Raw genomic sequence first — 12227 nt, 5'->3', positions numbered from 1 at the left:
CTAACTTTACCTGATAAAAGAAATAACTGCATAATTTGTGAAGGGTAGTAGTCAGTCAGCTGTCTTTTTAATTAAAAAAAAAATCTTTGATAAATTCCCAGGAGGCTACTGTCTTAGTCTAATCTCATTTTCAATATATGTTAAATCTATAATGGTTTCAAAAGAGTTTCCAACCTTTCAAAAGAGTTTTACATAATTTCTGTGATGACAGTGGGAGTATCAAACTGTCTGAGGGGCTGCAAGAAAATTTATTTTAATTGGAAAGACTCTTTAGAAGCACATAAATTCTGTCAGGAAGAGAGGAATAAATTTGCTCAATAAGGCATTAATATTATTCATGTCTTTCATAGCACTGAGGTCATAATATTCTCTGAATAAGCAGAGATGATTTCATTCATTCTATCTCAGTTTCTAGAAACACAAGAGGTAACTGCCACTTCCTGAAGGGTTCCAAGCATCTGTCATGCATGGGAACACGACAGGGTAATGTTTCAGAGACTTCTATTGCTACACAGAAGACAATCAATACTTTCCTTAATAAGCTAATGCCAGAGCATCACTATTTCTGTGACTAAGCAAAGTGGGAAAGGCAAGCAACCAAATGCAGAGCAAAGAATGGGCTAGGAACCAGGCATAAATGCATAAAATGATGTGGACTAGTAATCTGATTATTTTTTAATCAACTGAAACAAAAGATTAAGGCTGGAAGTGCTAGAATTGGTTATCCCGGACTCAAAACAGTGGCTTTAGCAATAACAACCTGTACAACCAAAGACAAATTTCTTAACTTTTCAGTTTTCTCAACTGCAAAATGAGAACAACGATAAACCCAAAAAAAGTAATTGGGACTATATCCCATTGTTAAAATCAAATGCAAAAACACATGTAACACACTTGCCATAATGAGTAGCATGTAACAGATATGTAGTAAACATTGCCTATGAACATGATTACTTATTTAATGAACTGTATTACACTGACAGACAAAACTGGCCAAGACTCCACAGTTTTTGGATTGAGGGAAAAACTGGAGTCAGGGTTGGGAAAACCTCTAATTTAAATTCAAGAATTTGAAAATCTGGGCTGGGGAATATAACTCATGGTTACACATGAGGCCCTGGGTTTGATCCCCAGTACCATAAAAAAATTCAGAAATTTAACTTTAAGAAATGAACTTATATAATTTAGCAAATCCATTTTGCTAAAGCAAATTCATTGCCTTAGTTTTAGTTATGAAAATAAAATACCACCTCAGATTTATTTTGTTTTTTATTTTATTTTTATTTGAGACAAGGTCTTGCTATAGAGCCCTCCTGCTCAGTCTCCCAAGTGCTGGGATTACAGGCATGAACCACCATGTGCAGCTTCAGATTTCCTATTTTAAGTTTTTTTCTTGAATAAAGAGAAAAGGGGTAAGAGGTAAAGAGGCAACATCAGTAGCAAGGCAGATATTAACATTTTCTATTCAGGCAATAAAGACAGTAAGTAATCACTGGGCATGAAGGCTCACACCCATAATCTCAGCTACTTGAGGGGATGGAGATCAGGAAGATCATGGCTCAAGGCCGGCCCGGCAAAAAGTTAGAGACCACATCTCAACCAATAAGCTGGGCAAGGTGTTTCATGTCTGTAATCCCAATCATGCAGGAGGCATTATGTGGAAAGACCACAGTCCAAAGCTAGTCCTGGGCAAAAATGCAAGACTCAGGTTAGCAGAGTAGGTCAAGTGGTAGAGCACTTGCCTAGCAAGCATGAGGCTCTGAGTTTAAACCCCAGTGTTGTGAACAAAAAGAAAAAGAAATCATAGCAATCTTCTATTTATACTTCAATTTTTGTTGCCTTTCCTCTTTTGACCAAGGGAAGAATAATGTCAAGTAGGGATGGGGACTCACATGAACACAAAGAAAACTACAGAAATCACTACTTGATAGAGTACTAACATTAGCCAGGAAGTCTAAAAGTGAAAATTAATTTTGTACTATATAAGGCCAACATATTAAAAAGAAATGACTGTGGATTTTAATTTAAAAGATAGTAAATGTACCTGCTTCTTTTAAAGTGTTGCATTTCTGATATATAGATGTCCGCAAGGTAGGTGCCCTGACATTATATAGTCTTATCTTCTCAACTCGAGAATCAAAGACCCGAAGCAAAGGATCTTTTTCTTCCCACTGAGACATAATTTTATTATCAATGAAGGTGGCAAACATCTGGGTTTCAATGAAGCGTGAAAGAAATGGCAGGTAAGGCTCTGGTTGGTCAGACAGGAAAGAAGCCTGCAATGAGATAATGAGCAAGCTGTTACTACAGCGAGGTCATCTCTGTATTACATCATAAACCTGAAAATGATCTCTTGTTAAGACTTTTTTTTTTTTAAATCTAATAGCACATAAAACTGACACCTAAAGTTCAAAAAACCTAAGAAAAATGACTCTTCTTTCTTCTAAATTATAAATTTTAGGTCACTTAGGTCCTTAGTACTGGTCCAATCTTTCAAAAGTGATTAATATTCTAATCCTGATGATCATTATGCACCCAAGAGGGCATTACTAATGACAGACGGTGGGTAAATTGCTATATGCTTGTCAGTCATCCACTTCATTTACTATTAAGTTCTTATCCCTCTCCCCACGGAGAGGGTTCCTTGTCTATTCAACGCACCTCCCAGCCATCAGGCAGTGCAATCAACCAACATCTGATACAATAATGATATATACATTAACAATAACTTAAAACATGACTACATGGAATTTGTGTTTATGGGTGAAATTCTTCCATTGTCAAGTGTACATTTTTCTAGGCGCCAACTCTTTTTGTTAATTCAAGACCAAACTTCTTTCAGACCTGTGCTGACATAATATTCTGGAGCTTAATGACTAAAAAAACCACTGAGAAATCACCAAAGAAAGCCTTCAGAAAATATATACAAGGTGTACCTTCCTCTTACTAGCTTGTCTGATGCACGAATGGCTTGATAAATTGTAATTGGTTTCTAATCCAAAGTGTTCACTTTTTTCTCTTGTTCTTCAGGTCCATGTGTATAGGATTTCTAGTCTCAGTTTGGGACTAGCTAAAATTTACAAGTGAATTACCATTTCAGTCACTGGGTTGACCTTAATTTTTATTCTTTTGAGTAGATGCCGTGTGAAGAAGAAAGATAGAAGGATAAGTTCTGACATAAAGTTACATTTCTTAACACTCATCAGCTTCTTTCTAGCATATTTATTTTTTCATTCTGTAATTTCAGAAGCATTTTTTTAAAACTTCTTACAGAAATACACTTATTCAATTTAAGTGTCCCCATAATTCAGATGTACCTTTGTAAACAGAAACAACCAGAGTAAGATTTAACAGTAGTTTCTAGAAATTGGTTCACCTTCTCAAAAGGTATACAGATAAACATCAGTTTTACTTTCTGTGATTCAAGTAGCCTATAAAAATAAAACGGGCCAAATATCTGGCGTCTGATGCTCAGACTCTCATGGACTACAAGATTTACGGTCAACAAAATTTGGCTTACAGGGCCATATGCCCTGCATATGTTCCTAGTGACAAGATGGTTACAAGCTTTCTGGAATCCAACATGAACCTTTTATTTTCCTAAGGGTCACATAAGAATAATTCCATTTCTAGTCTGAAATTACATAATATTTAAGAAGGAAAAAAGGCCAGGATTTGATATTTGAATTGAATTGCCCCAAGGATAAATCATGAATGCACACCAATTAATTCCAAGCTGGACAGAAAAAGTATAAAAAGTTAAGCTAATGAGAAAGGGACCCAAGAGTAGGACTATATTTGAGGTGAAGGTTTCTCATTATGAAAGAAGTTTGACCAAACATAAAGTATATACATCATATACTATCCTCCATTAGAAAAATACCTGATGAAATCAGAAAATAATCTTTTATGTACCCGTCTTCACACAAATTTTTAGTTATACTTATTGGCAGATGCTCCAAGATTGTATATTATCTTCTTTGCATGTATTAGCCCCTTTGGGAGGTCTTTCATAACACAAAGATGCCACTTAGTGAAAGCAATGATTCATTCTAACAGTGGCATTATATAATCACACAGGCAGGGGACTGAACTGTACCCTGGTGACCTAAAAACAGTTAATGCACATGGCTAAGTGCTTTTGTCTGGGAAAAAAAACTCTAGGGGATATGTGAAGAATACACGTCAAAAGGATACAGTAAACCCTAGAAAGAAGTTTCAGCAGGACAACCAAAAGCTGTTGTCATTTTTTGCCTTCCTTTTCCAAAATCTTAGGAACAGTCTTAGACTAAAAGTTACACAACCTAAGTTACTTACTCTTTTTTGATCCTGGAATGAGATAAAAATTGTCTTCTGAAACTAAACTATTGGCTATATTTATATGGACAATTTGTGACCTCATCATAGGATGAAGACTAAATATAAGAGTAAGTCTTTCTTAGAAAAGGGACAGGCTTCATTTTACTAGACTTGATCATAAAATAAAACCATGACAAGGTTAGAAAACCTGTGAAATTTAAGTTTCTGTAATTTAAGAGTTGTCAAAGTATAGAAAATTTAAATGTGAGATTATAGCAATTTAATATATAATCCAATGACCAGCCTTATGAATTAGCTGATTTGCTTTCTTGTGACATTATCGTACCAAGTCTAAAATACTGGTTGGTAAAGGGAAGTTCTTAATAAGACAGAAGAGAAGAAAACTCTGTGTATAAAAACAATGAGATTGTACTGTTGGCTACTAAGAACCATAAAAAAGAAGAGCGTGGTTCTTTTTACTTTGTCAAAGTTCTGCATCTGCTCCCGGTTGGTCAGCCAGGATTCCATGTCCTGGGCAGTCTGAATAACAAATGCTTCATAATCTGCAAACATCTGTGTAAAGCGGTTAGCAAAGACCTCTCGCAGTTGTACGTTGAGCTGGTAGTCCCTTAGTTCTGCCTCTTCAAACTGCAGTTTTAAATTCTTTTCTTTTTCACCCAGAGAAGATGAGAAGTCCATTTTTCCCACAGTCACACCAGTCCGCTTGGCCAGAGCCTGGAGACGGGCTATGGTTTCATTGCCTTTCAGTAACTCATACATGCTGATGTTGTTGGTGGAGACATTGCCATTCTTTTTGTCATTGACCAAATCTTTGAGAACCAGATTCTTCAGTTTGGTGGCACTCTCACTGCAATGTAGCCTACCCTCAGGAGGAATCCCAAATTGAAGAAGAACTTCGGAGAGCTCCTGGATAAAATCTACTTTATTTGGGAACTGTGGAAATTCTTCAGGCAACTCAATAAAATGATTGTCAATATCCACAAAGCACAAATTAGCCTGAAAGAGAAAAAAGAAAGACAAAGGTTTAAAGTAAAGGAATTTTATGTTCTATTTTTCTTATTGGTGGTACTAGGGTTTGAACTCGGGCCCTTGTACTTGATAGGCAGGTGCTCTACCACTTGAGCCATTATTAAAAAAAGAAACGACAAAACAACATAGGTTATGCTGCATTTGTTTCCTTTTAAATTCTTTTTTCTCACCCCAAAGCCTTAAACATACTAAGCACATGCTCTACCTCTGAGCAATACAACCCCATCCCTTGAGATTCAGAATTTTTTATCCTTTAAAAGGAAACTCTTTTGTCAGTTTTTTCCTTATGTGAAGATTGTTATCCCATATTGAATATTTACAAATAATTTTTTCTGGGTCTCAGCAATTTGTTACAACTTGACATGCATCTCTAACATTCCTGAGTAGGTAAAGGTGCCCAGACCCACAGGATCTTACAAATGGACCTCATTCTTTGCCATCCCATTGCTGTAACAATATCTGTAACTTAGAATTGACAATAACCGTTAAGCTATTAGAGCCGGAGTACCCCCAAATGGCAAAGCGCAATCCAATTCACAGAAACTCCACAAATTTTCACTTTGCATGCACCAAATCAGGTAAACCTCAAACCACCTCAGAAGTCATTAAACAAAAAAGCAGGGGCAGAAGGAGGTGGTGGAGGCAAATGCTCATGTAACCACAAATGATTAACCCTTGAATAAGTAAGAGTTGACTCAAAAGATAGTGGTAGACTCTAAACACTATTTTACCTTTACTGGTTTGGACCCTCTTAATCAGAATCTAAGATTCTCAGAGAAAAAGAAGACTAAGCTCCTGGGGTGGAGGTGGAGTGAACATAGGCACCAAAGGTGTAGCTCGTCAAGTAAAATTGATTCCAATTACATTAGCAGTGGACACACAACATGGCGTGGGACAAGCAAACACAATGGGAAGCTTCACTCCTGTGTTTCCCTTCTTTCCCCTCTTTACCCCCATAACCAAGGACAGAATTCATAGTGTACTGTGATCCTGAATGGCAAGGTAAGGTGAAAGGGGAAGCAAACATTTGGGTCTTTGTTTTTCTTTTTTAATCCTTGCTCTTCATCTAAGATCACAATAAGCAAGAAGTACACTGAAGTTTCAAATTAAATTAAATAAAAATCCAAATTTCCCCCTATTCAAAACCAGATAATCAATGATTCCTAGAGCCTGGTATAAGCTTTAAAATTAGCCCTCTAATAAAATTTTGCAGGTGAAGAAACTGAGGCCCAGGAAGATATGTGACTTCCTGGCATCTGCTCCAGATGTATATCTGCAAACAGTCTGAGGCAGAAGTTTTGTTTTGTTTTTCTTCATTTTTTTCTCATCTCCAATGTCAGTAATCTCCTTTAAATAAAGAGCTGAAATGTCACATTTTGCTGAAAACAGTAGCACTGCAAACAGCTTTCTTTAAAGCCACATCTTTATATATACGTCTTTAGTCTCTAGAAGGCAGGATACATTGAAAGGCTTACAGGGGAGAAAACAGGTCACCACAATTCAAATAAATTACTCGCTATCTTTAAAAATGGAAGAAAAAAATTCAATAACTTATGAATCTGTTAACTAGCAACCTCTCTCCACTTTCATTTTATACTATCTTTTGAATTGATGTCTTCCTGCTACCCCTTTTCTATCTCTCTCTTCCTCCCATTTAAAAAACTGCTACGCTCATGAATTCACTGCTGACCTGAAAGTGTATTACCAGGTGGGAGTTCCCGCACAGCAGCTACTGATCTGTCTTCACCTTCTCACACCCTCCCATGTCTGCACAAAAGGGCTCAAAGGGGATCTGATTAACACAAGGGAGAAATAGGGAATACAAAGTTGTGTTATGAAACTCACTGAAGAAAACCAAAAAGGCCTTTCCCAAAAACAAACCAAGGCCTACACAATAGAAGTTCTGGTTCAGTTGATTCCTTTCTTTTAACACCATTAAATTTAAAACTTCTATCAGAAACCTCAAGTATTGCACACATGTTAAAAAATATATGTAAACACCTTAATCTGACACTGTTTGGGAACTTTATTTCTACTGTTCAAACACTAATCACAAGCTTTCATGATATGCAATTACTTCCAATTAAAAACAACACAAGAACTGCAAATATAGTTCAGTGGCAGACCACTTACTGCATGTGCAGCACAAGGCCTTGGATTCAATCCCCAGCATCAGAAGGAAAAAAAAAAAAAAAAAGATCAACATGAATTACCTCAAAAGTAAGAAAACAAAGAAGTAAGCTTAACTTTCTCTTCTGTGAGTAAGCCCTCCTATGGTCCTACCTAAAAGGCATTCTGATCTCCTTAGTTCATTTTTACTATTTCTTAAGCTGTTATTGACATTTGTCATTTTTTTAAACCTGAAATCACCTTTTATTTATCTTGATGTTTCCCATTGTATTCTACATAAACATTATTTGGGACAATTGTTTGGTAAAGTCTCAAGGAGCAGCTCATTTGAGGAAACCCCAAAAATGTGGGTAGGAACAGGAAATATCCAGGAATGGGAGTCTAGGGCTGCTTTCCTAAACTTTATTTAGTAAGCTACCTAGCTTCTTAGGGTCTGAAGTTAAACTGTCATGAGGGTAGCCAGAGGAGAACATTCAAAATGTTCCCTCGGAGGGCTGGGGGCTTGGCTCAGTGGTAGAGTACTTGCTTAGCATGTATGAGGCCCTGGGTTCCATCCTCAGCACCACGTAAAAGATAAAAAAAAAAAAAAATCCTCAGAGGCAAGATATGACACAAAGAAAAAACTACTTTTGTCTGTCTCAGTTCTTCCCCTAATTTTTTTGGTCTGCTGCTTTCTGTAAAGATGGGCAAGAATGGCTGAAGTGAGATAGATACCACTGTGCAATCGTCTTCAGTGCCATTTTCTTCCCCTTACCCTCCCCATGCCATTCCCTACAAACAAAGCAATTAGCTACTTGTGCCTATCACTTTGGAATCATGGGGATAGGGAGTGGGTAATTATGAGTCTATAGTTATGTTAGTTACCTAACAAGTAAAATCAGACTTTCCTAACAGAATCATTTTTGTAAACTTGTCATTTTTACAACTGTTTTTAGAAGCTTCCTCACTGATTTTAGCCATTATTTTGAGTTTTCAGGAAAAGGGTGAGGAAGTATTAATAGTGAACGTGTTTTGAGTTGCTTTTTATAATGGCTATTTTTATATCTACTTCCTCCTCAAAACTATGTGAGGCAGATTTATTTCATCTCATGTAAAACACCAGAAAGAAGTGATACACTGTTGGCTTTTTCTTCTAAAACAATGATGAACCTAATTAAGCACTGCTGCCTTCACAGCTGATTGAGATTATTTCATGTTATTCTACTCTGTGAATAGATGAGTATGTGTATTTATTAATGCTGAGCTCATGACTGAAAAATTAGAAAATCACAGACATCACTATAAGGATTTTTAGAAATTTTAACTTGTTCATGTTAAGAGTCTAAGGGTACACCCAGACACAAAGAATTCCAACTACAGATATTCCAAGATGGCATTTAAAATTCTCTCAACAATTATGTATCTAAATAAAATGTCATATCATTTGGTTAACATACAAATAGATACTCAACAAGAAACTAAAATATGTCATTGTTTAAGTCTTTAAAACAAAATGCATTTGGCTGGTCTATTTCTTTTTCCTTGAAAATTTAAAGGATTTACTTCTTTACCAACAAGGTACTAGATTAATTTAGTGAAAGAGAAAAACAAGAAAATTCAGAGAATATTAAAGGTAAAATAGAGAGAAAAAAGCAGAGAACATGTATTTTCTATGACCTGAATCAAGCTATTTTCCCTTGACTAGAAATGCTAATTTTTGTAGGGAAATATTCATTAGAATAAAAGTAAGCAATGGATGATTACAGGAATCATTACTGGGTGTAATGGCTGTGGCTCAGTGTGTTATTTTAAATTCACTTATTAAAACGAGAATCTCCATGGGAAACAAGAACAAATAAAAGTGAAGCTCAGCATGAGGGATTTTATTAAGAAAGGTGCTAATTAAATAGCTAATCATATAATGTAATTAACTATTTTATGTTTTTTGAATAGGCATGGCACTCTCAATATTTCATCTCAAAGCGTTAATACTACAATTCTGAGTACCATTAACAACAGCTAAAAATCAGATTCAAAATGTTTTCAAGAATTCTTATTTTCCTCTTAAACAACATTTGAAAATGCAACATACAGGAAGCATAGTAACATTAAAGTGGCAAAAAGCTGGGGGTTAAAATTTTTGCTTCACAGATCAAGACAATTTAACATTTAGAACAGGGTGATAACTGGCTTTTTGTCTAAAATCAGAAAAGCATTTGATGTTTTCATTATTCCCAGCTTGCTGAAAGAAATTCTTTTTCATTTGCTGAAGGTCAAAAATAAAATTCACCTCAATTAACACAATGATTTTCAAGGACGCTAAACTTAGGATATATGGTTTAAAAACAAAATTCATGAGTGTGGAAAGAAATGTTATTAAAATAATAAAGCAATGACATCATGCTACTACTGCTCCATCTTCACAAATTTATAGTTGTGAAAATTTGCTACTGTCCTGTTTTGAAGCATGCTTAATTAATGACGATGCTGGACCATTACAAGTCACAATCTGAAAATAAACAAAACAAAACAAAAAAAGAAGTCACAATCTGCATTCTATGACACAGGCTCTAACCTAGCTGTACTTGGAAGATCTGGAAGTCAAAGAGACACAACTGGACAAAAACAGCACTATTTAACAAAATAGGCTTGACCTAAATCAACACACAGCAAATGTTTCATCACCAGTTGTAAGTTATTACCTCTTGAGGAAGTTCTAGTTTAGAACGGTCAGTTCCTTCTTTTGACTGAAGGCCCATCAGATAAGGGACAGGAGCATCAAGAAAATGTAGCAAAGAAGCGGGGAGGATGGGGACATAAACATGCTGCCACTGAAATGGGAACAAAAGTGTGGTGATGCCTTCTGCCACAGTCATCAAGCGCTGATAATCTGCACAAAACAAGGAAAAACGGAAGGGAAGAGTGCAAGTAAAAACATATTTGCCGCGTTAAGCTTGAAAATATCAGAAAAAAGTCTTTGTTTAAAATAAATGTTTCTTTATGATCATGCAGAAAATAGGTCAATTCTAGTCTAGGTCAGTGACCATTTCTAGTGAAATGGTTTCACCTGAATGGCTTTAAGAGGGTGTGTGTAGGTGGGAAACATCACCACACTGTTTCTCAGAAAACTGGTGGAGAAATCAAGAATAAGTGAAATTGACGTGGGTATTTATTCCACTGAAACAGTATATGATACAGTGCATTGCTACTGATCGTTCCCAAGCTTCCCCCTCCCCCCTTTTTTGGTGTTACTGGGGTTTGAACTCAGGGCCTCATACTTGCTAAGCAGGTACTCTACCACTTGAACCATACCCTTAGCCCTATTGATCCTTTTTTTGTATTCATGCATACCGATACAATCCTCAATTTATAGGCTTAATTTTTTCTTTACAGATGATCATGGTTATAGCCTTTAATAAGCTGATTATATTTATTTAGCCTTCATTTGTGGGCACAGGAAAGAAACAGGCACATGCAGTCATAGTCACACTTCCTATTTTTAACCTCTAAGTAGAACTATCTCATCTAGGGATAAAGTGATTTACCAGATAATTAAACAGTGGATTTTTAAGTTGTGTTTTGTTTGCATGAACAAACTTATCAAACTAAAAACTGTCCACAATATTAAAATTCCCTCTTAAACCACTCCACCATAGTTGCTTTAGACTTACTAAACATGTTCACAACCCTTGGAGTCAGATGTGATTTAGAATTCAGATTTTTTTTTTTTAATTTAGAAAAGGTAATTTGGTGCTTAGACCATAAACTAGGGTAGCACCCTGTAATCAAATGCATTAATATTTTCATAGCAAATGATAAAAGTTTTATAGACCTGAAAATCAAAGAATATAAATAGGGTCACACTTTGGTTCAGGTTTGATTTTGCTGATAAATTAGTTACAAAAACAATGGTTTTTCAGAATTTTTTTGATTTTGAGAATTGACAATAAAGGACTGTGGACTTGTAACAATCTCACAGAAGTTACAGTGTACAGGTTGGGTGCTGGTGGCTCACACCTATAATCCTAGATACTTAGAAGGCAGAGATAGGAGGATCATGGTTCCAAGCCAGCCCAGGCAAATAGTTCATGAGACCCTATTTTGAAAAACCCTTCACAAAAAAGGGCTAGTGGACTGGCTCAAGGTGTACGCCCTGAGTTCAAATCCCAGTATCACACATAAAAAAAGAAGTCACAGTGTAACAAATATAGTAAAATCTAGAGGAGGAAAACTTTGGGGTAATCTTTTTCAAAAAGTTAAGGAAAAAGTATTAGGTGCTATTTAGATCACATCATCTCCAAGAATGCACAACCATTCATAAACATTTAAATTTTTTCTTGTGTCGTTTTACAATTTTTAAATGAATACCTTTAATAGTCTTCAATGGGATTTTGTAATGAATCATCAGTTATCCACAGCCCAAGTATATTTAAAATTGTCCTTATTTGATTCACTATTAAGACTAACAAAATTTTAGGTGAAAACCTCTTTACATGGATACTTATAAAACAAATATCAGGTGGTCTGAAAAGGAGAGGTCAGTTATATAAGTATAAAGAGCTGAGCCAATTACCTAGCATGGACAGACAGACAGAAAGACACACACACACACACACACACTCATCTGAGGTGCACAGAAGACGCTGGGTTAATAAAGCTGTTACTCTGTGGAGGTGAAGGGGGGCAGTTAAAGATAAGATAGAACCAGGCAGATGTCTGAAGTGTAGATGAGGGTCTTCTATCACAGGGATAAGAATGGGATGGAAAGC

The 12227-nt window shown here is 36.0% G+C and overlaps 1 protein-coding gene across 6 annotated transcripts in view; it reads right to left on the bottom strand.

Moving 5' to 3' along the window:
- Dennd5b (DENN domain containing 5B) overlaps positions 1-12227 on the bottom strand; it is a 156547-nt gene that overhangs the window by 55376 nt on the left and 88944 nt on the right. For all 6 annotated transcript variants that reach the window (XM_074083011.1, XM_020178139.2, XM_020178137.2 and 3 more), the window contains 3 exons: positions 10161-10348; positions 4780-5316; positions 2045-2276 (listed from right to left, as the gene is read on the bottom strand). In XM_074083011.1, coding sequence (XP_073939112.1) covers positions 2045-2276; positions 4780-5316; positions 10161-10348 — 957 coding nt within the window. The remainder of the gene's footprint in view (positions 1-2044; positions 2277-4779; positions 5317-10160; positions 10349-12227) is intronic.

The sequence above is a fragment of the Castor canadensis genome, chromosome 8, assembly GCF_047511655.1.
Source record: "Castor canadensis chromosome 8, mCasCan1.hap1v2, whole genome shotgun sequence".
Taxonomy (NCBI): Eukaryota; Metazoa; Chordata; class Mammalia; order Rodentia; family Castoridae; genus Castor; species Castor canadensis.
This window is presented reverse-complemented; position numbering and strand designations above follow the sequence as displayed.